General features: G+C 43.3%; 1 protein-coding gene across 1 annotated transcript in view; it reads left to right on the plus strand.

Moving 5' to 3' along the window:
• Nucleotides 1-8,033: 8,033 nt before the first annotated feature.
• STRA8 (stimulated by retinoic acid 8) overlaps nucleotides 8,034-26,925 on the plus strand; it is a 24,647-nt gene continuing 5,755 nt past the window's right edge. Inside the window, exons 1-6 of the mRNA XM_069086988.1 lie at nucleotides 8,034-8,225; nucleotides 14,385-14,460; nucleotides 15,172-15,256; nucleotides 16,707-16,865; nucleotides 19,884-20,172; nucleotides 25,448-25,497. Coding sequence (XP_068943089.1) covers nucleotides 8,034-8,225; nucleotides 14,385-14,460; nucleotides 15,172-15,256; nucleotides 16,707-16,865; nucleotides 19,884-20,172; nucleotides 25,448-25,497 — 851 coding nt within the window. The remainder of the gene's footprint in view (nucleotides 8,226-14,384; nucleotides 14,461-15,171; nucleotides 15,257-16,706; nucleotides 16,866-19,883; nucleotides 20,173-25,447; nucleotides 25,498-26,925) is intronic.

Here is a 26,925-nt window from a genome sequence, read left to right on the forward strand (position 1 = left end):
GCAAGAAGTATGAAGGAATTGGGGGGAAGGGGAGTTTTGTACATGGATTCCTACTCCCTGAAAGTGTGGTGACCATATCTGCCCAACCAAAAATCAGAATTTGTGGTGTGAATAAGAAAGGCTGTCCCTTAAAATGGAGCTTTACAAAAACATCCTTACAATTATACTTTATTTTCTTAAAATCCACACTTTCCTGGATAATGTGGATACATGATCAACCATAGACCTACCTCCTACATCTCACCACTTTCTTTCTCACTCTTTTATCATGTACTTTAAATAATATACTTAAAAATTTTGCATTCTCAGGAACACTTCTCCTGTATTTTTCTTCTTTTATTTCTTCCTTTCTTATCTCAACTCATTCCCACATCCCTTGTCAAAACTTTTTTCATTTCTCTCATATATATATATTTGATCATCTTTTCATTTAATATTTATAGAATCTGACATACTATGGATCTCTCAAAAATGCTAAATGGCATAAATAACAGATGAGGCTGGGTATTGTTATTCTCTACAGATGTGAATAAATTATTTGTCTATCATCTATCTATATCAATCCCCAATCTATCATTTATCCATCTATCTATATCTATCATCTCTCTCTCTATCCATCATCTACCTACCTACCTTCCTATTTATCTGTATCTATCCTCTATAGGTTTATCTATCATCTACCTATCCATCAATCTATATAATCTATTTCTTTATCCATTTATCTATCATCTATCTATCTATAGCTATCATCTATCTATACCTATTATCTATCAATCTATCGTCTACTACCTACCTATCATCTGTCTCTGTCTCTGTCTCTCTGTCTCTCTTTGTCTCTGTCTCTCTCTGTCTCTGTCTCTCTCTGTCTCTGTCTCTCTCTGTCTACCTCTCTCTGTCTCTCTCTCTCTCTGTCTGTGTCTCTGTCTCTCATCTATCTATCTTTATCAGACTCTCACCCATACACATATACACACAGACAGCAAAAGAGAAAAGTACAGGCAAGATAACGAAATCAAACAAGGTCATTCCCCTGAAATTCGTCAAGCCTTCTGTCCCTTCTCTAGTCTTTTTCTCTTGACTCGCTACACTGTAATAGTCCCGCCACTCTCTCATTGGCCGGGCAGTTGCGCCTTCTTATTGGCTGTGGAAGTCCACGGACCGGGCGGGGATTGGTCAGTGGCCGTGTGTTGGGGTGCTGCATTTTCTGCCCTGGGTCCCGGCAGCAGCTGGACTACAGCTGCGCAGGCAGGCTGTGCTGGTGTGTGTGGGTACCTGGCGGCTAGACAGGGGAATGCGGAGAGGGAGGGCTGCAGTTTAGGGAGCTGTCGGCTGCGCTCCCCTCCCCGTGCCTCTGTAGGTGAGGGCATGGGTCTCCTTGCGTGTCTGAGAAGTAGCGTGTGCATGTCAGGGAGTGTAAGCTTGAGTATCGGGGCGAGAATTCCAATTCGTCTATGTGTGGGTGCCGCCATCTGCGACAGATACCCTGCGTTTGTCCCTGGAAAGGCATTCCCGCGTGTAAGTCCTGTGCACGTACTTACGTGTATCTGAATGCTTTTGGCCAGTTGCGTGTCCAGCGCTCCGCATTTGAAACTTCGTGGTTGCCGCAGGTGTGACTTCACCCAAGTGTGACTTAAGCGAGCAAATATTGTCTGTATTTATTTGTGTTTGTGCCTGGGGGAGCCAAAACACCAAACCGAACAAAACTAGCTACGATGGGTGGCAAACTGCACGAAAGAATACTTTCTATATCTACTCCTTTCTCGACTTGGATAGATAATATATCTCTATGGCTATAGATACAAAATGTGGACTTCATGACTGTGACTGAATCATAAAATTAAAGAGTTGAGAAAGGAGGAAAAGGGGTAGCTGAAACAGAGGGGCCAGGCATTACTCAAAATTTAGCCTAAAGATTTTTAAAACATCTATTTCAAAGGATAGTGAAACTTTTAAAATAATTTTTGTGTGTGAGAGAGAAAATAAAATTCTTTGTTTTGACTCTTCCAACTTGAACTTGGAACTAACAGAAACATGCAGGGACTGGAAATAATTAAAAATGACCAGTGTTTGATAGGTGAGGGTAACAATCACGGCAAAATGTTTAAGATTGTTTTTCTTTTGAAAGAAAATACATAAGATCACAGATTTAGAGCTGAAAGGGGCCTTAGAGGTCATCTAATCTGGATACCAAAAGCTGTATCATGGGCTCATGTGCCAGTAGTTTGGAGAGGGTCACTCAAGAAATGGAATCACTGCAATCAATCTCAAACTTCAGGGATCATCTATCTACAAATGAGAATGGGGTTAAAAAAATAATTATTATGAAATCATTGCCTTTTTTTTTTTTTTAGCAATTTTCAACAACCCAGTTTTATTTTTGTCTCTACAAGCCATCCCCTCTCGCCTCCCCTTCTCCCAGAGGAATTCTCATCTTCCTGCAGTCTTCTTTCTCACAAATCCTTGTCCCTCCCTAGGCCTGCCTGGTTTATGCTGTGGGGATGGAGAATTGAAAACATTTTAGTGGTCCTTGTGTTGTGGAGGGAGAGAGGGAAGGAGTTGTGTTGAAAAAAGTCAGTCAATAGAAGGAGACAGTATTATTGATAGCACTATGCTTAACATCATAAGGCATACCCAAGAAAAATGACAAGGACTTAGCCCTCAAGAAGCTTCTAACTGGGTGTTTTTGGGGGGAGAGGAAGGGATAAAACTTACATATGAAAGAGACTAGATATGAGACTCTAACTGCATGCCAAATTGTGTTCTAAATGCAATAAATCTTTCAAGAAAGGAGAGATCAGTGGAAGAGATGCCATCTAGTCTGGGCCCTGAAGACTAACATCCCTTTGCACTTTCCATAGGTGGAGACTAAATGAAGTATATCATTATAGATGAAATGCTGTAACAAAAAATTTTCAGTCTATTGTCTAACAGAAGCAGGTGTGGGGGTAAGCAAGTTATAGAGGCAGAAGAGTGAACAGGCCAGACTAAGGTAGAGATTTTCTTTTGGAAGGTAAGTTTGAATGGGGTAGGCAGGCAGGGGGAACATGGATCATGGAAAATCATGAAAGACAGGTGCAGGGCTCCCTAACATGTAGCTGGAAACTGCTTCTTAAAGAAGAAATAATAATACCTTGTCCATATAGTACTTTCATTTTAAAAATAAAAGCATTTTAATCTATATTCTTAATTTTTAAATAAGTTCATCTCTATGCCCAAGCAAAAAGGGGGGGGGTGCTCTATTGGTCTGGGGAAGAGAAACCCTTGTCTCATTCTATATGGTTATGGGAGTTCTCTAATGAGAACTGAGCAGTTCATTCTTTGAGCATTATTTGTCCCTTCATCATTTCTCTTGGCCAGTACATCCTTTTATGGTTATTACAGTTGCAGTCTAGACCAAATCTGGCCATGCAGATCAAATACCATTACAACAATCACTCTTGTTGAAGACAAGCTGTGGTCTAGTGACTTGGACTCGGCCTCCCTGGGTTTGTCTCTGCCATGATCTTTAGCAGATGTATGACTTAAACAAGTCAGCTAATTCCTCTGATACTCAGTGTTCTCATTTGCAAAACAGGGATAGCATTATTTGCCCTTCTGATTTCCTAGATGTATTATCAGTCTTGTAGACCGTTAAGTAACATGAACAAAAATCTCTCCAAGCGCTGGTCAACAGACTACTCACTCACTTTAGGCAAAATTCAGTATAAAAAAATTTTAATCCAACAAAATGATCAACACAGTCCCTTCATTATAAAAGCATTTGACTTGGGTGGCAACATACCAGGGCACTGTGATTGGGAATTAGAGGCTCTGGATTTTATTCCTAACTCTAGCATTTCTTAACAACTGGGTAAGTCCCAACCTCTTTAAGCTTTGCCTTCCTTTCTGCAAAATAAATATGATAATTAGAGGTGTGCTAGTAAATGTTTAACACCTGGATCTCTGACATGTGCTCATAACACACTTTTAAGTTTAATCTGAATTATTAACATTTTTCATCCCTTTTTTAAGTCTAGATAGTCAATAAAACAATAAACCAAGCTCTGGTTTGTAGCTTTTTGCCAATTCCTGAGATGTAAATGCTTACACTATAAATTTAACAATCATCTGGGTATGAGCTAAGTCTAGCAGACCTTTGAATTAATCATATTTGTGTTATAAGAACTTAGTAAGCAAGTTTTCTCTTAGTGTGAGCTTTTGCTATGATAAAGGTAGTGCTGGAAAAGACAACACAGATCAGGAATCATCTACGGGCAGTGTCTATGTCAAAAGCAGCCTGAGAATTTATTTTTCATGGAACATGGTCACATTCAGCCCTTTGCCTATGTCTTCCTTTCTATTTTAGACAGTCTGCCTAGTGGAAGGCACGTGACCACCATCCTCTATACTCACGAGAAAAGGGGGTCCCTCCATTCATCTCAAGAAGTGAATGAATGCAGACTTTGAACTGACCACCTCAGAAGTGCTGCTATAGAAATTAGTTGACCTCTTTTAATTCAACAAGCTTTTATTAAGTGTCTAATATATGTGGGAGGGGTTACAAAGTGAGATACAAAGAAAAAAAGGAAGTGATCTTTGAACTTATAGTGTTGACATGTTACCGGAGTGAGGGTAAGGGAAACAATTTTTACACTGATAACTCAATACAAAGTATTGAGTATATATTTTTACAGGGTGAGGAGTTCACTAAAAATCTAGGGTAGATCAGGAAAAGCCTTATATAAGAGGTGGCACTTGTAAGTCAGGAAGGGACCCAAGGATTCTAAGACACAGAGATGAGGAGGAAAGGCATTCCAGGTAGGGGGAACAGCCCATGCTAAGTCACAGAGGGGGGAAATAGAAAGTTGTGTCTAAACTACAGCAAATAGGGCAGATTGGTTGGAGTGTAGAATGTATGAGGAAGAGTAATGTGAAATCTGCCTGGAAAGATAGGTTGGGGCCAGATCGTAAAGGAGTTTAAATGCCAAGGAGGAAAGTTTGCATTTTAACTTAGAGGCTAAAGATTTTTGATTAGGGGAGTGAGATGGTCAGACTTAGGTTCTAAAAAGTCAAGCAAATGAATGTAGTATTACCCGGTAACTTTGAGACCTTCCTCTATACAGCCAATCTAGTAACTAGCAATTCAGGCAAAGGGTGCATTTGGGAAGAATCTTGGTAATGCTGAAAAATGGTACCTTGGGCCCCTGGCTATCCATGTGCTCAGGCCTGTGAGAAGTAGGAAAGGGTGGAAGGGTCAATACAAGTCCAGCCACTGTCTTATTTGGGTGTCACACACCAGTGTAGCTAAGTAATGAACCCTCAAATGCTTGCCTTTGAGTGTGTACACTTCCACAACAATCCTCTCAGGATCTTGTTCATTTTGCCTATCAGATTTTAGAAAATGTGAAGAAAAAAGAGATATAGGTATGTTTTTATGTTTCACTAGCATGAGATGTCACTATTCAGGGTCTGGAAAAAGTTGATTACAAGTCTGATTTTTCTTATTTTGGGGGGTGGAGAGGGATAGAGAATTTTTTTTTTTATTGGAAGGCAGTGTGAGGTCATGGAAGGCAGTGAGAATACCACAATGGAATCTTGGCTCTTTTATCTTCTAGTTGGTCTTGGAGCAAGTGACTTTCTGAGCCTCAGTTTCCTTCCATGTATATTGGCTGTGATCGTTCTTGCTCCCCCTCCCTCACAGGGGCATTGTGAGGATCCAATGACACGTGAAGTGCCATAGAAACAGAAGTCATCATTTGGGTTGTCTATATCTTTTACAAATGGGTAAATGAGGCTTGGGAAATTGCAGTAAAAAACAGCGCTTGTTTCTATTTCACTTTTCTTTGCTTTTTTCTTTTGCTTTTGTTTTTGGAGGGGCATTTGGGGTTGTGACTTGCCCAAGGTCACATGGCTAGTAAGTGTTTCTATTTCACTTTTCAGGGGCTGGTGATTGTTTACACGGGACTGGCTGGCAATCTCTTCACTGTGGTGCCTGCTCTACTCTTCTTAGGCCCCATGACAGGGACTTTGTGGGGAAACAGAAGTAGATTAAAAGCTTGTCCAGTGCCTTCTTTCCAAGCTCCCTAGCAGTAAAATGTGGAGGAGAAATAGCCTTGCTGCTCATTTTTGCTACAGGTGGAGATTAGTGTGTTAGAAGAAAGAATGCTTCCTTTTGGGCTCACTGGGGTCATTTTTTACAACAAAAATTCAATTCAAGAAGCATTTTTTTTTTGTCTAGCATCTGCTATGCATCAAGACTGTGCTAGGTACTGAGGATGCAAAGACAAAAATAAAAACAATCCTGGACCTCAAGGACCTTACAACTCTGTGGAGGAGTATTATTATGCCCATTTTACAGATAAGGAAACTGAGCCCCAGAGACATGAATCGATCTTCCCAGGGCCACATGAGTACTAAGTGGCAGGCAGTCTTCAGACTGTAAATCTAGTATTATTTCCATTGGGGGGGGGGAGAGGCATTTTAAGTCTATGATTTAGTATGCATTTGAATTTATTCTCCCTTCAAGGCTTCCTTCTCCCAACTGCTGACAGTTGCTGTACCATTGTCAGAATTCTCCTGGCAAAAATTAAATTGAGGCTTAGATAATTATGGAGAAATGAATGATCAATGCATTGCTTCTGAGAGCCAGTGATTCTCCCCCTCAAAAAAAAGGAACACTCTGGACATCCCTTCATGACTTTAGGATAGCCTGAATCCCTTGAAGGAATGGATTGTCAGGAACTTGTACAAATAAGTGTGCAGAGTCTATGCAGGTCTGCTATGGCTGCCGTGGGAAACACCCAATCTTCTGCAGGAGGGATAGTGAGATTACTAACATTGCCTGCTGTAGGGAAGGGACTCCATCCCCATAAACCCAGAATATTTCTAGCTATAGTGAAGATATTTCCAATAGAAGAAAGGATTATCCTCAGTAAGCACTGCTTGTAAGATAAGACCATAAATCTCCACTTAAAGCACTAGATAAAGGGAAGCCAATGCTATGTTGTAGCTGTCCTAGGACTTTCCCATTTTGTAGCTAGATGACAAGGCCCGGCCACATAGTCTGAATGGAGCACTGGATTTGCAGGAAGATTTGGTTCGACTCCTCTCTTAGACACTTGCCTACACTGTGGGTTGTGTGATTCTGGGCCAGGCACTTAATCTCTTTCATTGTCATGTGTAAAATAAAGGGGGGGGGGTTTGGTCTTGATACCCTCTACAATCCCTTTTTCCAGCTCTAAATCTGTGATCTCATGGTGGGGGCTATCTTTTAGGAGTCCCAGCTGTTTGAAAATTGGTAGAGATCAGCTTGGTTGAATTCAACATTTCTTACCACCTACTATGTGCAAAGCACAAGGCTGGATATATAAAACAAAAGCAGTCTGGGGCAGCTGAGGGAGGAATTAGAAAAGACTGCCCATATATAGGAGGTGGCATCCAAACTGAGACTTGAATTTTACAAGGCAGTAGAAGGAGGGAATGGACCCCAGGCATGCGGGACAGAGATGGAATAGAGCAGCTAGTGTGATGGGAAATACTGTACAGGAAAGGGGTAATATGAAAAAGGTCTGGAAAGAGGTTCTAGCCAGATCGTGAAGGGCCTGAAATGCCAGGCTGAGGAGTTTGCCTTGTATCTTAGAATTAGGATCTAAGGATAGGGCTTGGGTTGGAAGGACACTCCCTTGACCATATCAACTATATCAAGAAGTTAAGGAGTCGGACTCTACCTGGTGCCCTGGTGTTCTTGTTCTGTGACTCAGTGGGGACCTCTGACTGTCAACCCAGTGTTGATAGTTTTGTGTGCATGTGCTGTATTTCTGTCAGGGTCTGTTGTGGATAATGAGTGTGAGTGTGGGGGTCCCTTGCTTCCATTCTCCCTCTTCCTCTTTTGCTTCCATCCACATTATCTCTCTCTCTCTCTCTCTCTCTCTCTCTCTCTCTCTCTCTCTCTCTCTCTCTCTCTCTCTCTCTCTCTCTCTCTCTCTCTCTCTCCCCTCCCCCCTGGGGATTTACTTATTTAGGGCAAAAGGCTTCATATTCCATTGCAGCTTTTAATGGAGACATCTGGAGACTTCAGCAGCCCATATGTCAGAGTGGCTCCCAGACTCCTAGCCCAGCTACAGGAGTTAGAGCCCCGGGCACTGCGGAGACGCTTGTCTCAGGCCCAGCATCGTGCAACAATGGCCGGACTCTTCAACAGCCTTAGGAGAACGGTTTTTTCTCACTCTAATAATACAGCATCAAAGGTATGGGGAGGCAGGGGTGAGTGGCTCAAGGGGGAGGGGAAATGACACGCTGACATACACACCTCCTTAGTGGATATAGCTGAGGAATTCCACATTTTTCAGGATCAGGAAGGAGATTTCATGCCTGAGGGCTTAGATTCAAATCCCACCTTTGCTGCTTGCTACCTCTATGACAAAGGACAAGTCATCTAAGTGCTTTGGGCCTCAGTTTCCTCACTTTGTTGTTGTTCAGTCATGTCTGACTCTCCATGACCCCATCTGGGGTTTTCTTGGAAGAGATACTGGAGTGGTTTGCCATTTCCTTCTCTAGTTCATTTGGCAGATGAGGAAACCAAGGCAAACAGGGTTAAGGGACTTGCCCAGGGTCACACAGCTACTAAGTGTCTGAGGCTGGATTTGAACTCACAAAGATGAGTCTTCCCCACACCAGGCCTGGTGCTCTATCCACTGCAACCCTAGCCGGCCCTTCCTCATCTTTAAAAAAGCTTTAGGGGGTGGCCAGGTGGCTCAGTGAGTAAGAGCACCGGCCCCAGAGTTGGGATGACTTGGGATCGAATCTGGGCTCAGATACTTACCACCCCACCCAGAAACAACTGGCTGTGTAACCTTGAGCAAGTTACTTAACCCCAATTCCTTAAAAAAAAAAAAGCTTTAGGTGACCTCCAAGGATCTCTCCCAGATCTAACTCTATGAATCAATGAACTCATCTTTTCCTCACCTGAAAATGCAATAGGGGTAAAGGGGTTGGTAGGGAAGCATAATGGGGGAGAGGGATCATGGAGGAACCTGCCAGGATAGCACAGGCAACAGGGAATATGGGTGTGCTGGGGCAGGGAGAGGGGGTTGTACAGGAGCTCTCCGTGTTTCAGTTACTTCTGACAATATAATCCCCCCGTCCCCAGAAGGTCTAAGATGTCTCAGAGAAGTGCAATGGAGTGTGGCTTTAACCCCTTGGTTAACTGGTTGGTCATGATATTCCAGCTGGGACATTGCCATAGATCTCTGTGCCCATGTGTATGAAGCATCCCTGTCTGCATGCACATGGGGAGAAGTAGGAAGAGTGTTCCAACCTGAGTCTTCCCTAGAGCAGGGAGATGACTCCATTTCCCTCCTCAAACCAACTATGGCTCTCATAGATCACTCGTGAAACTTCATCCCACTCACTTGGTTTCAGAATAGAGCTGTAGCATCTTGGCACCCGCTTTTCACTGTACCTTTGCCCTCTAACTACTGTCTACAACCCAGAGCTATCTGGCAAGTATTGGAAGGGCAATCATGGAGGAAAGGGGATTAGATTTCTTAGCTCCAGGGGTTAGAACCACAAGTATTTGGATGACACTGAACAAAGGTAGACTTAGGCTCGATGTAAGGAAAGGCTTTCTAACAATTCAAGCCGCCCACCAGGAGTGGCATGAGCTTCCCCCCCCCTCCCCAGAAGTAGGGGTGGGACAGGGTAGGGTTTGGCATCTCTCACCACTGCCATCACTGGGGGGCTTCAGCCAAAGTCCAGATGACCCTTCGTCAGGTATGGTGTAAAGGGAATTTTTGTCTAGGTCCGGGTTAGACTCTGTGACCCCTGAGGTCCTTTCTGAGCCTAAGACTGCTGTATTTTAGTGCAGATGGTAAAGTACTGACTCTTTTAGTGGTAATTTTTTGTTAATTGTGACCTTAGCAGACTTTGTAACTTAACTGTGTGGCATTTGGCAAATCACTTAACATCTCTCAGCCTCAGTTTCCACATCTTTAAAATGGGGCTATTGGTACCCACCTCCCAGGGCTGCTATGAGGATCAAATGAAATAATACATATAAAGTACTCTACAAACCTTAATGCACTTTACAAATGCTTTTTGATGTTGTTCAGTCATTTTTGGTCACGTCTGACTCTTCATGACCCCATTTGGGGTTTTCTTGGCAGAAGTACTAGAATGGTTTGCCATTTCCTTTTCCAAGTCATTTTACAGATGAGGAAACTGAGACAAACAGGGTTAAGTGACTTATTCAGGGTCACACAGCTAGTAAGTATCTGAGACAAGATTTGGACTCAGGAAGATGAGTCTTCCTGACTTCAGGCCTGGTACTCTATCTACTGGGCTACCTAGCTGCCCCTATAAATGGTAGAGATTACTATTAATATCTTAGGGTGGGAGAAAAGAGCCTCAGCTTAGGAGAAGCCACTCCTAGCCTTTAGGTTCTCTGTGTGACCACCATACAGTCATTGGTCTTAGCAAAAAACAAACAAAACCCCCCAAAACACAAAAACCCTGCTAGATAGTTGAGTCAGTCTTCTATATTTGTTGCTCCCTACTGTTGGAACTATGAGTTAGTAGCTGAGAGGATACAAAAGAATAAGAAAATCTTGTTAGGGAGAAGGTGCTGAAGCTTCTAAACATCTAAACAATACATTTCCGAACAACCTAAAAAGCACAGGTTAGCCCTGGGATTATTTCTTTCCTTCAAACAGAATGTAAGCTCTGAGAGGCCAGGGGCTGCTTACCTTTTTGTCTTTGTACTTTAAGAGACTTGAAGTCACAGAGTTTTTTGGTTTGATTCTTTTGGAGCCCCGTGCACATGGAATTTCATCAATGTTGGGACCTGTAGTCTTGCCTGAAATTTCTAGAGAGTTGCCTTGAGTACCCAGATTAAATGACTTACCCGGTTCCAAACAGCTAATGTGTGTGTGTGTGTCACAGATAAAGCTCAAATCCAGGCCTTGCTGACTCTAAAGGCAAACCTCTCTCCACTCCATCCATTTGCCTTTTGCCTTGCATGTAAGTGGGCTGTTCCTAAGGACCTGTTGGTTTGATTTAAATGGAAGGTTCCATGGGCACAGATGGTTTCTGGCCTCTTTGGACTCAGTGAGACTGGACCTCAGACAAAAGATATGCCACCCATTGCAGGGTCTGCATTTGAAGTCTTTCTAATTTGAGGTGGAGTTGTCAGAGAGGGCCCTCCCTCCTCAAGAGCTTTTGACAACTTAGGATCACTTTTATAGCAGGAAGTTAGAACAGAATTACTGTTATTCAGTGATTTAAGTCCTGTCTGACTGTGACCCATGATTCATGGGTCTTGGATAAGATACTGAAGTGATTTGCTGCTTCCTTCTCCAGCTCATTTTACAGATGAGGAAACTGAGGCAAACAAAGTTAAGTGACTCACCCAGGGTCACACAGCTAGTAAGTGTCTGAGGCTGAATTTCAACTCAGGTCTTCCTGACTCCAGGCCCTCTTGGTATCACCTAGCTGCCCCTAGATCAGAACAATAGTAAAGGTCATCTCTCCATGCATCAGAAGTTGTGGTCATCCAGAAAGGAACAGTCCTGAATTGTGTCTTTCTGCTGGCAAGGAAGTATTTGCTACATTAACTTAAATGACTAAAATAAGGAGAATGAAGGAGAATGTTCATCTGAGTTGAAAGAAGCTACAATTCAGACTTTTCCTTCACTATGGAGAGGGTGCTAAATAGAGTGGTGACCTGTCATTTAGCACCAGTAGAGACAGGCAACTAGAGTGATGGACTTGGAGTCAAGTAGACCTCTTGCCCTAGACATTTATTAGTTGCGTGACCCATGGCAATTAATTTAGCCTCCCTGAACCTCAGTCTTCCCATCCATAAAATGAGGACCACAATAACACTTACCTCAGGATTTTTATAAGGATCACCAAGGGGATGTATGTAAAGTGATTTGCAAACTTTTAAAAAAATTTGTACTTACCTTTTTTGCAATTAAAACAAATTTCTGAATTTAACAAACACCAAATACAACATACACTTCCATATGGAAGTAGAACAGAAAGAAGAGGATTTTACGGGATCTTCTTTACAAACTTTACAGGATGATAAATCATTATAAACAGTAGAGGAGTTCATGGACAAGAATCCTTTTCTTTCTGCTTCCTTATCCCTATAGTTCTGAGACACTGGATCCTTTTAGTGCATATAGGATTATAGATTGAGAGCTGAAAGGAACCTGAGAGGCCTTCTATTCAAACCCCTCGGTTTTTGCAGATGAAGAAATTGGGGCCTGAATCGATGAAGTTGCTTGTCCGAGGTCATGCAGGAACTCATATCCTCTGGCTCCAAATCCGGCATAATTTCCACTGGGTCATAGGCCTTGTAGAGACATAGTGTTTCTTGGAGCAACATTAAATGTACCTCTATTTTGAATAGGCTATTGAAGCTAAGGTGGATTGTGTTAAATGGGAAATGTTTTCTATTGTTCTGTTGCCTCTGGTCCTTCTTCATTGTCTTTTGGGTTGGTCAGAGCTCCTTGGCCATTGCTTTGATCTGAGCATCTTCTTGTGATACATCTGATTAGTGTGTGAGTTCACCTAAAATTGCAAACTTCATTCCTACCAGATGCAATCCGTAAAATAAGGTAAAATGCAATAAAGAAGCCATCTGCCTTGTCTCACTTTGTGGAATAAGAATTTCGGAAGTTTAAATTGTGTCTGCCTTTTGCTAACTTTTCACACTTTGGGGGGAAGAAAAGCCAGGAGGAAAATTTCTGGGCTCTCCAATTCAGGGTGAAAGATGACAATGCAATTGGAAATTGTACCTGTTTCGGTGGTGGCTATTTTATTGAGTTATTAGATGAAGTGTAATGCTAATAAAATTTAATAAACATTTGCAAAATACCAGCTTTGGGCATGGCAGGAAGGGGTACAAAGATGAATCCCAGTGGAGGCCCCACTCTCCAGCTAAGTCATTGTTTGTATAGTGGATTATAATATTAACTGGCAGCACATTGTTACAGGTAAGCCAAATCCGCTAATTCTGTTTACCTATGTACATTGGAGCTAGGCATCCTGAAGACTGATATTCAAACTAGGTCATCTTCTGTTGTAGCAAATAGAATTGTTTAGTCAGTGAAGGAGTATGCCGAACCAATGTGCTAAGCACAGTTATCCCTTCCCCATTGCACCACCTCGATCTGAAAAATCTATGTAAAAATTGCTGGTCGTCCCTTCGTGCCAGAGAAGTCTGATTTTTTTTCTTTTTTTAATGGGGTGATTATAGTACCTAATTGTAAAGTTTGGGTTAAGTATTTGGTCATAGGCTCTGTGTCATCTGCTGGCCTTTGCACGTCAGCTGCGGCTTCAGCAAAACTCCCCAAAATTCCCATTTAATTTCTTATGCTGACCCACAATATATCAAAACCACAACAGGGAAAGTCACAATAGGGAAGGGATAATTGTATTCCATGGTAAGAAAGCAGAAGCCACAATCCCTGCCTTCAGGATTCTTCTAGGCCATTCTTAAAGCACTTACCTAAAGCCTGATTCAAACCAAACAGATTTAGCACCAGCTGCATTGACTATACCATCAAATTGGTTTTTTTTCTACCTTTGCCAAGTTAAGAGGTTTCTTCCTGGTAATGTCCAAGACAAAATATTGTGGCCCAGGGGCAGAGAGCACTGGAATTGTAGTCAGAGGACCCAGATCCATGTGTTGGCACTGTCCTTATTAGAATATGTTCCCTTAAGCTCACTTCACCTATTGTGCCTTCAGTCGGACTGTATCAGGGGCTTTTTACCTTTTTTCTGCCAGGGACCCCTTGGAAGTTCAGTGAAGCTTTTGGGACCCCCCTCCCTTCTTAGAATAATGTTTTTAAATGCATGAAATAAAGGATTACAAAGAAAACTTAACACACAGTTATCAGAATATCAAAGGAAAGAAAATCATGCACCCCAGGTTAAGAATGACTGGACTAGATGTGAATTCTGAGGTCCCTTCCAGCTCTAAAACTATCATCTCATTGTAATCAACAGACAGGTTTGAAATTGTTTTTTAAAAATCTATAGAGACAGAGTCGTGGCCACTGTGTAAGCATCAACATTTAAGTTGCTGATCTCAGCTTGGCATTTTAACAAAACACTAAAAAACACTCAAGTAACATTTTGCTGATCTCTGCTTATCCAAGTATTTTGGTATTTCATATAAAACCCATTTACATGAACTCTTTTAAAGTCTTAAATCCTTACAATTGAATTTGGGTTTGGTAATCTTGACCATTCCTATCACTTGCACCAAAATGGCCCAAAGATTGTGAGTGACTAGTGGGAAAGAAGGGTCCACGAGGACAGCCCTCTCTGCCTCCAGCAACACATACCTGCTCAGAGTGGTCAGGGAGGGGCTTCAGCTTTGCCTTTGTGTTCAGTGGCAGGTTTTGCGTAAGGCGAAGAATCACATTCAGGAACTGGAGCAAACATTGGATAATTTGCTGAAGATGAAAGGTAACCGGGTATCAGTGGGCCCCTTCTCCCCCTCCAGGGTCAAACCTAGCCCTGCTTCTCAGTCAGTTGGGGTTTAGGTCTGGATAGACCGGTTAGGGTTTCACTAAATGAGAGACAAATGTGAGCAGTCTGATCTGGGGTCCTTGGCAGCTGTCTGAGACAGGACAGCTAGATATGGCTGAAGGGTCAAATGATCACTCTGAGTCTCTCATCAACCAGTGGGACTAGGAGGAGGAGGAAGAGGAAGAGGAAGAGGGATAGGAGGAAGAGAGGGATAGAAGGAGGAGGGGAAGGAGGAGGGGGGAAGAGGAGAGGGAGGAGGAGGGGGAGAAGGAGGAGGGGAGGAAGAGAAGGAGGAAGGGAGGGAGAGGAGGAAGAAGAGGAAGAGGGATAGGAGGAGGAGGAGAGGAAAGAAAAAGAGGAGGGGGAGGAGGATATTTAGATAGGCTAGGGATGAGTTACGAGATCTCAAAGGCTTCTTCCATCTCTAGGGTTCTTTGTTCTGTGATCCTCCATGTTTCTTGTCTTACTAATTCTTTGCACTCATTGCTGGTTTTTTGAGTCTCCCTCTCTCTCCCGTGGTGCCTCTCATGTCTAGAATGGGGAGCTGTCCTCAGGACCTCCTTAGGGTTGAACCGTAGAGTGTCAGTCAGGCTTCTCGTCTGGACAGCACCAACTCTTTGCAACTCCTTCCCTTCTTCCTGCCAACAGAATCCTTCAACCTGGAGGATGGAAACGCATCCACTTTAGAGGAGGTCAAAGAAGAATATGCCAGGATATACTCCGACAATCACAGGTAAGGTTCTGCAGACTCCCAAAGTCTCAGAGCGCTGGAGCTGAGCGTTGTGCTAGATTCTAGAAGAGCTGCTAAGTTTAGATCTCTGCCTCAAGGGATTTATAGCCTAGCAAGGGAGTCTGACACACCTGAATAACCTTGGCACACATGATTCCCCTTCTTGGACACTATGGCCCAGCCAGACTGGCCTCCTTGTGTTCTTCACACAGGACACCCTACCCTCCATCTCCACGACTTTACATAAGCTCTCCCTCATACTTGACATAAGCTCTCCCTCATACTTGACATATACTTCCTCTTATTTCTGCATCTCAGAATTCCTAGCTTCAAGATTCCATTTAAGAGCCATTTTCTTCTGTAGAAGACCTCCCCCTCTTCCCCCAGATGTTAGTGCCTTCCTCTTGAAAATTATCTTCTATTTATCTTGCATATATTTATGAACATGTTGTATCCCCAGTAAAATGTCAATTTCTTGAGAGCAGAGATTTTTTCACTTCTGTCTTCAAATCCCCAACATTTAGCACAATCCGGGGCACTCAAATGTCTATCAACTGATTAATATAAAATAGTGAATAAGTGAGATGCGAACAGTGTCATATGAGGCCTGGGGATGGGGGCAGATCACTCATTACCTACTTAGGGCAGCTATGTTGTCCAACGGATAGTAAGCCTGGAGAGACTCATCATCCTGAGTTCAAATCTGGCCTCAGACACTTACTAGTTATCACTTAACCCCGTTTGACTCAGTTCCTCATCTGTAAAGTGAGTTGGGGACAGAAATGGCAAAGCACTTTAGGATCTTTGCCAAGAAAACCCTAAATGGGGCTATGAAGAGTCAGATGTGACTGAAACAACTAGATAACAACTTAGGGAACCAGGGAAGGCTTCCTGGAGGAGGTGGCTTTTTAAATGAATTTTAAAGGATGGACAGGAATTCAATAGGTGGAAATGTAAGGGAGATTGTTCCAGGCATGAGAAATAATGGAAACAAGAACAAAGAAGTGGGTAAGTATGGGACCTATGCAGCAAAGAAGAGCAAGTCACCCAGTCTGACTTGAGCATGGAGTATGTGGGTTGGAGAAAGGTGGGGGGGGTGGGGGCGGAGATAATACAAGACAGAACTAGAAATGTAGGAGCAGTAGATGGAACCAAGCCATGAGATCTGAGCTTTATACAGTTGGTAGGTGAGTGCTACTTTTCATCAAAAAAGCGAAATGAGCGGGTATGTACATGAGTCTGGAGGTATAAGGTGGGAGGAGAAAATACAACAAGGAAGCCTTATCAGGGGATCATTAATTGTAGTCAGTCCAAGCCAGTGGTACCATGAAATCAGTCCAAGGGCCTGACCTAGGGGGTGGGAATGAAAGATGAAAGGAGAGGGAGGGAGGGAGGGAGGGGTAGATGCTAGAGATGTTGCCCATCTAACATGTGTCTCTGTTTCTTTCCCCAGCATGACATCAGAAGACATGGGAGAGAATGGTTCAGCAATCTGGTATCTGATTCAAGAGTTTGACAGAGAAGTTGTGGAGGAGGAAGAAAAGGAGAGAAGGGGTGAAGTCTCCCACTTGTGCCCTGTTACCTTGTCTCCTGACTTGATGGAATTTGAACGGTAGGCAAGTGATAGCCAATGGTTGGTGGTGTTGGTAATGATTAGTGTGTGTGTGTGTGTGTGTGTGAGAGAGACAGAGAGACAGAGAAACATAGACAGAGAAAGACAGAGATAAAGAGACACAGAGAGAGAGGAGACAGAGACAGATAGACACACAGAGAGATAGACAGATAAAGAGACAGAGAGAAAGAGGGAGGAGACTGACAGACAGAGAGAGAGAGAGAGAGAGAGAGAGAGAGAGAGAGAGAGAGAGAGAGAGAGAAAGGGTCCTGAGGCTGGATCTCTAGTTTGAATTGCTTCAGAGGAAGAAGGAAAGAGTCAGGCCCTCTGGGGACCAGCCAGAGATACTGATTGCAGGATGTAGCATTGCTGGGCTCAGTCACAGAGCAAAAAAGCGTTGACCTAGACTAGTGCTCTGGTTGGTGAAGTGGCTTATGGTGGGCCTCCTAGGTTCCTTTTTCATAGTTTTCACAACTATCCCTAAAAGCAGAGGTTTTTAACCTGGAACCTCTATATAAATCTACATCTATCTATACACATACACACACGTACTGCATATACATACACAACTGCGTTTTAATATAAATTTGTCCATTCTTTTCAAAGGTTCTTAAAATAACAAATTAAAATAATAAAAGGGAGAGGAAGAAAAAAAAAACAAAAATGGAGGGCTTAGACTCCATGGCCTCTAAAATTCCTTTCAGCTCTAAATTTATAGTGTGCAATCTTCTGATCTTTCTGGTGATTTAAAGAGGCAGCCCCCGGTGTCACCCCCTCTTCTTCCAGGCAGAAGTTAATCTCCATGTGCAAAGCATCAGGGTAGAACTTGGCCAGCAGAGGGCACCAATACAGTATTTTTATACAGGCTTTGGGCATTTCCCATGCTCAGAAATGAAATCTATGGGCTGTCCAAGGCCCTGGACATTTACTTGAATAATACGCCATAGAGCCAGGACCTGGCTGATAGGCATCTTTTAAGACTATTACATGAGCCCTATCTTGCATATGAGGTATATAGGTCTTACACTGGGCTCTCTGACATAAAATAAAAGACATAAAGAAAGTCTTCATCTCTCACTCCCTAGCTCTATTTTATTGAAGGAGAGTTAATTATAATTATATAGCATTTTAAAAGTTATATGATATATTATAAACATATTGTCTAATTTCATCTTCATAACAACCTCATGAATTTGGTGCTATTATTATTCCAACTTTATAGATGAGAAAACTATGGCCAAGAGTTAAGTGACTTGCCCAGGGTCACACAGCTAATATATGTGTAGAACTCACACATTTGGATTCCAAGTCCAATACTTAATTCACTATATCATCAAAGCACAAAGCGAAGTCACTGTCCAGGCAAACTCAAGGTCCAGCTTTCCCACAAAGATCGGAACCCCTTCCTTTCCGAGGTCCCTTGCAAAGATTCATTTCTTCTTTTGAAGTTGCTGTAGTTGTAGCATCCATAGAAATACAGAATTTTAGAACTGCAAAAGGACCTTAGGGTTATTGATTTATAGTACCACAGAACCTCAGAATCATGAAGGAACTCAGGAGTCATCTAGTCCAACCCCCAATCATTATAGGAATCCTTCCTGTTCACCATGTGTGACAAGAGGTCAGACAGCCTCCCCTTGAAGACCTCTAGCAGGAAGGAATTTCTGAACCTCTGAGATAGCCCTGCCTTATTCGGAAAGCTTTGGTTGTTAAGAATCTTTGCTTGGATGTGTGGCCTATATGTAGCTGAAATTAGTATGACTTTTCTTTGGGGCATTGCGGATGGAGGTCAGAGAAGGCTTATGTAAGCTGAAGTCTCTGTCCTCATGGAGTTTATAATCATGGACACCAAGGGACTTACCAAGGCAGTTCTCCAAAAGGCCATGGTAGCACTTCACAACAATATTCCTTCCTTACAGGCAAATCAGGTTTTCCCTTGTTTACAAACCAAGAAATAGAACCACAGCCTCTCTACAGGCCTCCCACCATACTCGTTCCCAGACAGGCCAGGTCTATGTTTTCTAGTTAAGTTGTCCCAGGAATGTCCTGCTTTAGCCTTTGGGACTGGAGCAGAAAAATTAAAGGACCCCAGGAACAAGTAGGGTGTCAAAATGGTATGATCCAAAAAGAACCGTTTATTATCACTCATCCTTACCCCATCAGTAGAAAATCTTAAGATCTAGGACAAAGCTGGGTCTAATATCAAGAGGGCGAGCCACTTTGGGGACATTATTCCCAGCCCTACTCATGACTGAGGCATTTCATTATTCTCTGCTTCAGTCTTCCTAGCTGTCTAATAGGGAGAATTAATCCTGCTACCACTACCTGTATGTATTGGCCTGCTGTGACTAAGGAGTATATAAGTATTTTTAAAATCATTTTTCATTAACAAGCATTTATTTTTTTCTCTCCCCACAATGAACAACAAAAATCAATCATCCTCTTGTAACAAATATGCATAGCAAGTAAAGCAAATTCCCCCACTGGTCATGTCCAAGAATGAGTATCCCATGGGGCAGTTAGGTGGCACAGTGAATAGAGCACCAGCCCTGGAATCAGGAGGACCTGAGTTCAAATCCAGTCTCAGACACTTAACACTTACTAGCTGTGTGACCTTGGGCAAGTCACTTAACCCTAATTGCCCTGCCTTTCTCCCTCCAAAAAGGCAAAAAAAAAAAACCCCAAAAACCGAGTATCCCAATCAGCACTGTGACTCCATCATCTCTCTGTCAGAAAGTAGGTAGCATCTGGGATCTTTTGGAATGCATGACCATTTGTTAGAGGGTATTTTAGAAGACAGTCCTGCTCTGATGCAGATACTGGATTCTGACCTTCTGACCATCCCTTCCCCAGTTGGCTAAAGTCCTTTCCCATTCTGAGAATCTGTGAGACAGACACACCTGAATGAAATGGGCATGAGAGTAAAAGGCTGGGGGCAGCACCTTGGATAAATGGCTTCTTACAGGGCCTCCTGGTGACCACCCCTCTCCTCCGACCGCTGGCCTTCCTCTCCTCCAGATACCTCTATTTCTACAAGCAGACAGTGGACCTTCTGATGCAGAATGGAGTTGTCTCCTCTGAGCAGGTGACCCTGCCCATCGTCTCTACAGCCATCTCCCATCTGTGGCAAGAGCTCCCAGAGGAGAAGAGAGGAAGCATCCTCCAGGCCTATGCTCAGAGACAAAGCGACTTCATACACGCAGAGGCTCCCTACCGGGAGCCCACGTGTGCTGCTGACGACAGCGTGAAGGACGGTAGAGTTGGCAGCCAAGAGGCCAATGGATTCCTGGTCTCCTCTCCAGAGGAGGTAAGTGGGTCTTTTGGGGGAGGCAGAGGTAGGTCCAGAACAGGTACCCTTTGCTATAGAGAAAGAGTCCAGAGAACTTGTCCAGGGTGACGTTAGTGTTTCAGTAACGCCACTAGGACCATAGCTGATATCTCTGAAAGCTCTGCTCTACCCCAATGCTGACTTGCCGGTTGTGCAGGGGTCTTTCTTTTTTTTTTTTACTAGATCTATGATTTTATTTGTATAGGGCACTCTAGGGGATTGCCTGGATTAATGCAGAACAGCAACTTTTATACTCTTAGACTGTTACTGCCTGGGCAGGATCACAGAGCCAGAATATGTCCAAGGCAAGGCTTGAAGACAATTTTTCATGGTTCTAAGAGCAGGTCTTCTATTCACTATAACAGGAGGCCTCTATAGCTACCAGATCAGCCTCTTTCAGTCATGTCTAACTCTTTTTAACTCCATTTGGGGTTTTCTTGGCAGACATAATGGATGGTTTTGCCATTTCCTTCTCCAGCTCATTTTACAAATGAGGAAACTGAGGCAAGAGTGGTTAAATGACTTCCCCACACAGCTAGGCTGAAGCTGGATTTGAATTCATGAAGATGACTCTTCCTGATTCTAGGCCCAGCACTCTATCCACTGAGACATCTAGCTGCTTCTTTGGGGGAGGCTACAGCCTTGTTAAATGACCACTGTAGTCCTGAGATGTCCCATAAACAGCCTTTCTGGCCCGAGGGAGATTTGGGAAGCCTGAATCACTCTACCACCAATGAGGACAGGGAGAACCGTTTGGTTCCCAGCCACTCCAGAAGGTTCCTGTTTGATTCTGAGTCCCCGTGATTTTCCAACCTGTCAAGGCCCCGCAAGAGTTGGGGACATACCTTGAACTGACCTCCCTCAGCAGGATCAGCACCCACAATGGAAAGATAGCGTGGGATCAACCACATACACAAGTGAGATGTTGGGTAATGGGATTCTCAGTGTGGTAGTCAGGGCCTTTAGGAAGAGGTGAACTTGAACGAAGTCATGGGAGATGGAGAGGCAGAGAAGAGAGTAGAAAGTCATTTCATGATGCAGGCAAAAGCCCAGAGACTGGAATGAATAATCTGTATGAGATTTGACTGATTGGGCTGGTGTAGGGGAGGGGGAGGAATAACAAAGAATGAGATTGGAATGGTTCTGTGGGAAGTTAATGGGGGTGGGGGTCAGGTCATCAGGCTGCCTAGACAAAAGTGAACCAGCCCAGGTGGAAAATAAAGGTCAAAATATGTCACTCAGCCATGGGATCAGGCCCCTGAATGGGCAAAGAAGACCCAGGATTAAAAATTAAAAATAAAAAAAGAATCCTTAACTTCCTTCAAGTCTCAGCTCCTACATGAGGGCTATCCTAATCCTCCTTGCCTAGTTATTAGGGCTTTCCCTCCTACCCACCTTCCTGAAAAAGTTACTTTGATGTACTTCATCAATATAGGGTGTCCCAAAAGTCTTAGTGCACCTTGTGGTTTGCTGGTGTTTATCTATGTACATACATGCTATCCTCCCCGACCCTCTCCAGCTGAATGTTAGCTTCTTGAAGACAGGAATTCTTACTATTTTTGGCTTTATATCTCCAGTCCTTAGGGCAACTAGTGGCACAGTGGAGAAAGCACCAGGCCATGAGTTCAAATGGCCTCAGACACTTACCAGCTATGTGACCCTGGGCAAGTCACTTAACCCTGTTTGCCTCAGTTTTCTCATCTGGAAAATAAGCTAGAAAAGGAAATGGTGAACTATTCAGTTATATCTGCCAAGAAAAGCCCAAATGAGGTCACCAAGATTCAGACACAGCAACAACCTCCAGTAGTTAGCAGAGCGCCAAACTCACAGTATATGATTAACAGATGATTATTGAATGGACAGATGTATACATGAATGAATATGGTACTTAAATAACGATATGGAATTTGGGGAAGGGGAAGACTCATGATTCCAGAACATAGGCCTCATGATACTTTCCCCTTATTCCTCACCATCTCCCCAAGTACCCCACTTACCAGGATATGGATTTATTATCATATTTGGCAGACATGGAGGGGAAAGTTTGAGGGCAAAGAGGAATGAGTGGTGAGGTCTCAAACTATCCAGGAGATCAGGACAGCTGTATACAGGAGGGGAAATTAGACTCCATTCCTCGAAGACCTAGCATAAGGATTAGTGAGATAAGGCATATGGCATTATCTCATTTTAAAATAGCACTTGATAATTGCCTGCCCTGTGCCAAGTGTGGCATTTGACACCGTACACAAAATTAGAGCACAGCTCTGTTCACTCAGATGTCTTGTTTATTTGGACCAATCTGCCGTGCAAACCTTCCAGTAAAGGGGAGAAGTTGCTAGCTTGGAATCCCATGAATCCTGGAGATGGCTGCTGTGTCTTAGCAATTGAAAAGTTTCCAACAAACAAGAGAAAACAAAGTCCATTCAGACCGAAGATACATTAATAAAGATGTATTAGTACATACTTTCTTGCATAACACAGTGATTCCCGCTCAATGCAAATAACTTACTAAGTAAGTCTTGGAGAGTTGCCCAAATCTCAGATTGCTTAAGGGGTTTTCACATGGTCATAGAGCTAGTCAGGAGCAGAGGCCCTTGGGGACTCCTGGTTAGAGCTTTTGGCTTGGAACATGGGACATTCCAGTCCTAAATGGAACACTCACCAATAGGCTCATAGACCTACATCTGGAAGGGCCTCCTAGTCCAGCCTCCTCTTTTTACAGATGAGAAAACCGAGCCCCAGGGAGGTTAAGTGTCTTGCCTAAAGGCACACGGATCGTAAGCAGTAGATTTGAACTCAGGTCTTCTGGCTCCACAGTCAGTGCTCTATATAGCACATTGCCTAGGATAAGGCATAGACAAATAACTAATCAAAGAGTTCCTATTTATATAGTTTTTAAGATTTTTAGTGTGCTTTGCTACAACCTTGGCAGAAGAGGTGTAAGGAAAATAAGTATCATCCCCATTATTAAAATGAGAAAGGGCAGCTAGGTGGAGCATTGGATAGTGCCAGGCCTAGAGTCAGGAAGACCTGAGTTCCAATTTGGCCTCAGACACTTACTAGCTGTGTGACCCTGGGAAAGTCACTTAACCCTGTTTGCCTCAGTTTCTTCATCTGTCAAATGAATTGGAAAAAGAAAATGGCAAACCACTCCAGTATCTTTGCCAAGAAAACCCCAAATGGGATCATGAAGAGTTGGACATGACAGAAACGACTGAAATGACTGAACAACAACCAAAAAGGCTCAAGAGAGGGTGTCCTGTTCATTAGCACACAGACAATAGTATTAGTCTAAACCTGAACTCGGCTCATCCGTCATCAAGCATGATGCTCTTTCTATTATCGATTCTGTCTCTTAACCCGTGGAGGTGGAGGGACATGGAATTCTTAGTTTGTGGTGCCCTAAGTGCAGGCCCAGTGTACACACACAGAACCTACAATTGAGTTTTGGTGCTTACTATTTCTTTGAGAATGGGGCTTCTCCTTAATGGGGGAAGAAGAGGAGTAAAAGGGTAGCATCCTCTTTGGTTGTTCAGTCATGCCTGACTCTTCTTGGTCCCATGTGGAGTTTTCTTGGCAAATGTACTGGTGTGATTTGCTATTTTCTTCTCCAGCTCATTTTACAGATGAGGAAACTGAGGCAAACAGGGTTAAATGACTTGCTCAGGGTCACATAGCTAGTAAATGTCTGAGGCCAGATTTGAACTCACAAAGATGAATCTTTCTGATTCTAGGCCAGCACTCTATCTACTGTGCCACGTGGCTGTCCATAAGTAAAGTATACTTCAGACACCAAATAAATGCCTTCCTGCATCCACTATCCTAGTTAAAGGACAAATCACAAGATTGGGGGGAGCAAACATGGCTGCTGGCGAGTGTAGTAGGTCAGGGAACCACTGTGTGTCACTCTCAGAGACCTCAGGTCCAAGCCCAGGCCACATCTCTGGGTTTCGTTTCTTTCCTGCTCCTCCTGGCCCACTTGCCCACTTCCCTCCCCTTTCCACCCCAACTCTCAACCTGGGTCTCAAATGCTGTAGTTTCAGCACAGATTGCTTGCTCATTAAGACACTTTGCTCCTCCCTATGAATCTGGGGATACAGTCTGGCCTTGCCCTCTTATGATATTCTGAGATTGGTGTGGCTTGATTATAAAATATTTTGTCTCTTTCAAAAAAAAGGTGTCATTTCCTAGTACTCTTCTCCCATAGATCCTCTCTTTAAAAAGTAGCTAAGCAATAAAACAAAAAATTATTGCTTATGTTTAAAAGCATATGGGCAGCTAGGTGGCACAGTGGATAGACTACCAGGACGGAAGTCAGGAAGATTTAGCTTCCTGAATGCAAAACCGACCTCAGACACTTCCTAGCTGTGTGACCCTGGGCAAGTCACTTAACCCAGTTTGCCTCAGTTCCCTCATCTATAAAATGGACTGGAGAAGGAAATGGCAAACCACTTCAGTGTCTTTGCCAAGAAAACCCCAAATAGGGTCCCAGAGAGTTGGACGTGTCTGCAATGGCTGAGCCACCACAAAAAGCATGTATGGTATTCTACGCCACTTGTAGTCCCTCGTCTCTGTACTGAAAACAGGGAGTTATGTTCATTATCAGACCTCTGAAGTCAACAGTAGTCAGTACATACATAGAGGGTTTTTCAAAAAGTGTTATTTTCCTTACCGTGATTGTGGCCCTTGTGTAATCTTCTCTTCATTGTGCTCAGGTCCTTCTGCATCCGTTCATCCAAAGCTTCCTAAGTTTCTTTGGGTCATTTATATTATATATTATCATATATGCTATATATATATATATACATATATATATATGTATATATATATATATCATATGTACTCTATAATAACGTCCTTCCACTCAAACACTACATGATTTATTCATTCATTCCCCAGTTGCCGGGCAGACTCCTTTCCCCCCATGTTTTTGGTAGCACAAAAAAGTGTTACTGTGAATATTTTAGACCCACATGGATCCTTCCTCCCTGTCTTTGACCTCCTTGGGCTAAATACCCAGCATTTAGAGCCATTGTGGGGCTAAAGGGAATGAATAATTTACCCTGCTTCCACTCCTCCCTTCCACCCTTTGATCTTACAATGTAGCCCCCATGTGAATGTCACTGGTTTCCGAGGCAGGGCTGCACAAACCAGGAAAGTCTTATCACCAGGGAGTTTCTACAGAAATCCCAAGCCTACTGGGCCCAGAAATGGATTATTGCTTCTGACCTATGAAAATGTGAACCCTTTACAGATGCTTTTTGAAGATGCATTTGATGTGGCCGCAGGTGTGTCCAGCCCCAGGTAAGGTAATAATAACTGATCAGTATTTATATAGTGCTTTAAAGTTTGCAGAGTGTGTTACACATGTTGTCTCATTTAGTCCTTACAACAACCCTATCCAATAGGTGCAATTATTATCCCCATTTTATAGATGAGGAAACTGAAGCAGGTTAAGTGACTTACCTAGGGTCACACGATTAGTAAGTGTCAAAGGCAGGATTTGAACTCAGATCTTCCTCTCTCCAAATCCATCACTGTATCTACTGCATCACCTTGTTGCCTATGCGGATACTTAGTGGACCTGAGGAAGATAACCCAGGGAGAGCCTTTTATCTTGTCGATACAAGCTAACTGGGCAACTAGGTGGCACAGTGGACAGAGTGCCAGCCCTGGAATCAGGAGGACCTGAGTTCAAATCCAGCCTCAGACACTTAAGAACTGTGTGACCCTGGGCAAGTCACTTGACCCTGTTTGCCTCAGTTTCCTCATCCATAAAATGACGCAGAGAAGGATGTGACAAACCACTCCCAGTATCTTTGCCAACAACAACAACAAGCTGACAAAACATTCAACCATGGGAAGGCACATATTGGAAAGTGCCTCCTGTCACTGCTTCTGCTCTTCAGTGGCCTATCCTGTGGGGTGATCTAGGATGTGAGGAATCCCAGAGAACCTAGCTAATTCCAGGATCAGCCAGTGTGGATTCAGTGGCAGGTCTGGCCATTTAAGTCAGTTCTTCCTTGGGCTAGTGTTAAAATCATTCACTCCTTTATCCTTTGCCTTGAAGTAACTGTGGATCTTACCCCCCACACTCCTAGCTTAGACATAGAGTGGGCATCATGGGTAGAGTTAAAATGTGAGGCACACTTCTAAAATCCTAGAATCTTGGGATTAAAAGGTACCTAAGTCTTGAGGCAACTAGGTGATGCAGTGAATACAGCACTGGCCCTGGAGTCAGGAGGACCTGAGTTCAAATGTGACCTCAGACACATGATACACTTACTTGCTGTGTGACCTTGGGCAAGTCACTTAGCCCGAATTGCCTTGCCTTCCCCCCTCCAAAAAAAAAAAAAGGTACCTACTCCTCATCTGGTTCAGCCCTTATCTGAAGTGAGTTATCTCTACATAGGTCTGCCAAGTAGTCATCCCATTACACTTCAGTTGACAGGGAATTCACCACCACAGGAGATATTTTCAGGGAGCCCTAATTGTTAGGAAGATTCTCCTCTGAACCTAAAGTGAACCTAAATCTGCAGCTTTTTAATGCCAGTCTCTTTATTTTTCCATCATTTTTCTAAGTCTAGTGACCATCCTTCCTCTGGGGTCAAGCCACCTATTAGTACCAGCTATTATTTTAGTTTGTAGCAAAGGATAAGCAATTAGTAAAGAACTGAGAAATGGAGAAAATGAGAGAGAGGGAGAGGGAGAAGGAGACAGACAGACAGACAG

Source organism: Petaurus breviceps, unplaced genomic scaffold (assembly GCF_028583685.1).
Source record: "Petaurus breviceps papuanus isolate PSGF00001 unplaced genomic scaffold, PetGlider_PUasm1.0 181, whole genome shotgun sequence".
NCBI classification, from domain to species: Eukaryota; Metazoa; Chordata; class Mammalia; order Diprotodontia; family Petauridae; genus Petaurus; species Petaurus breviceps.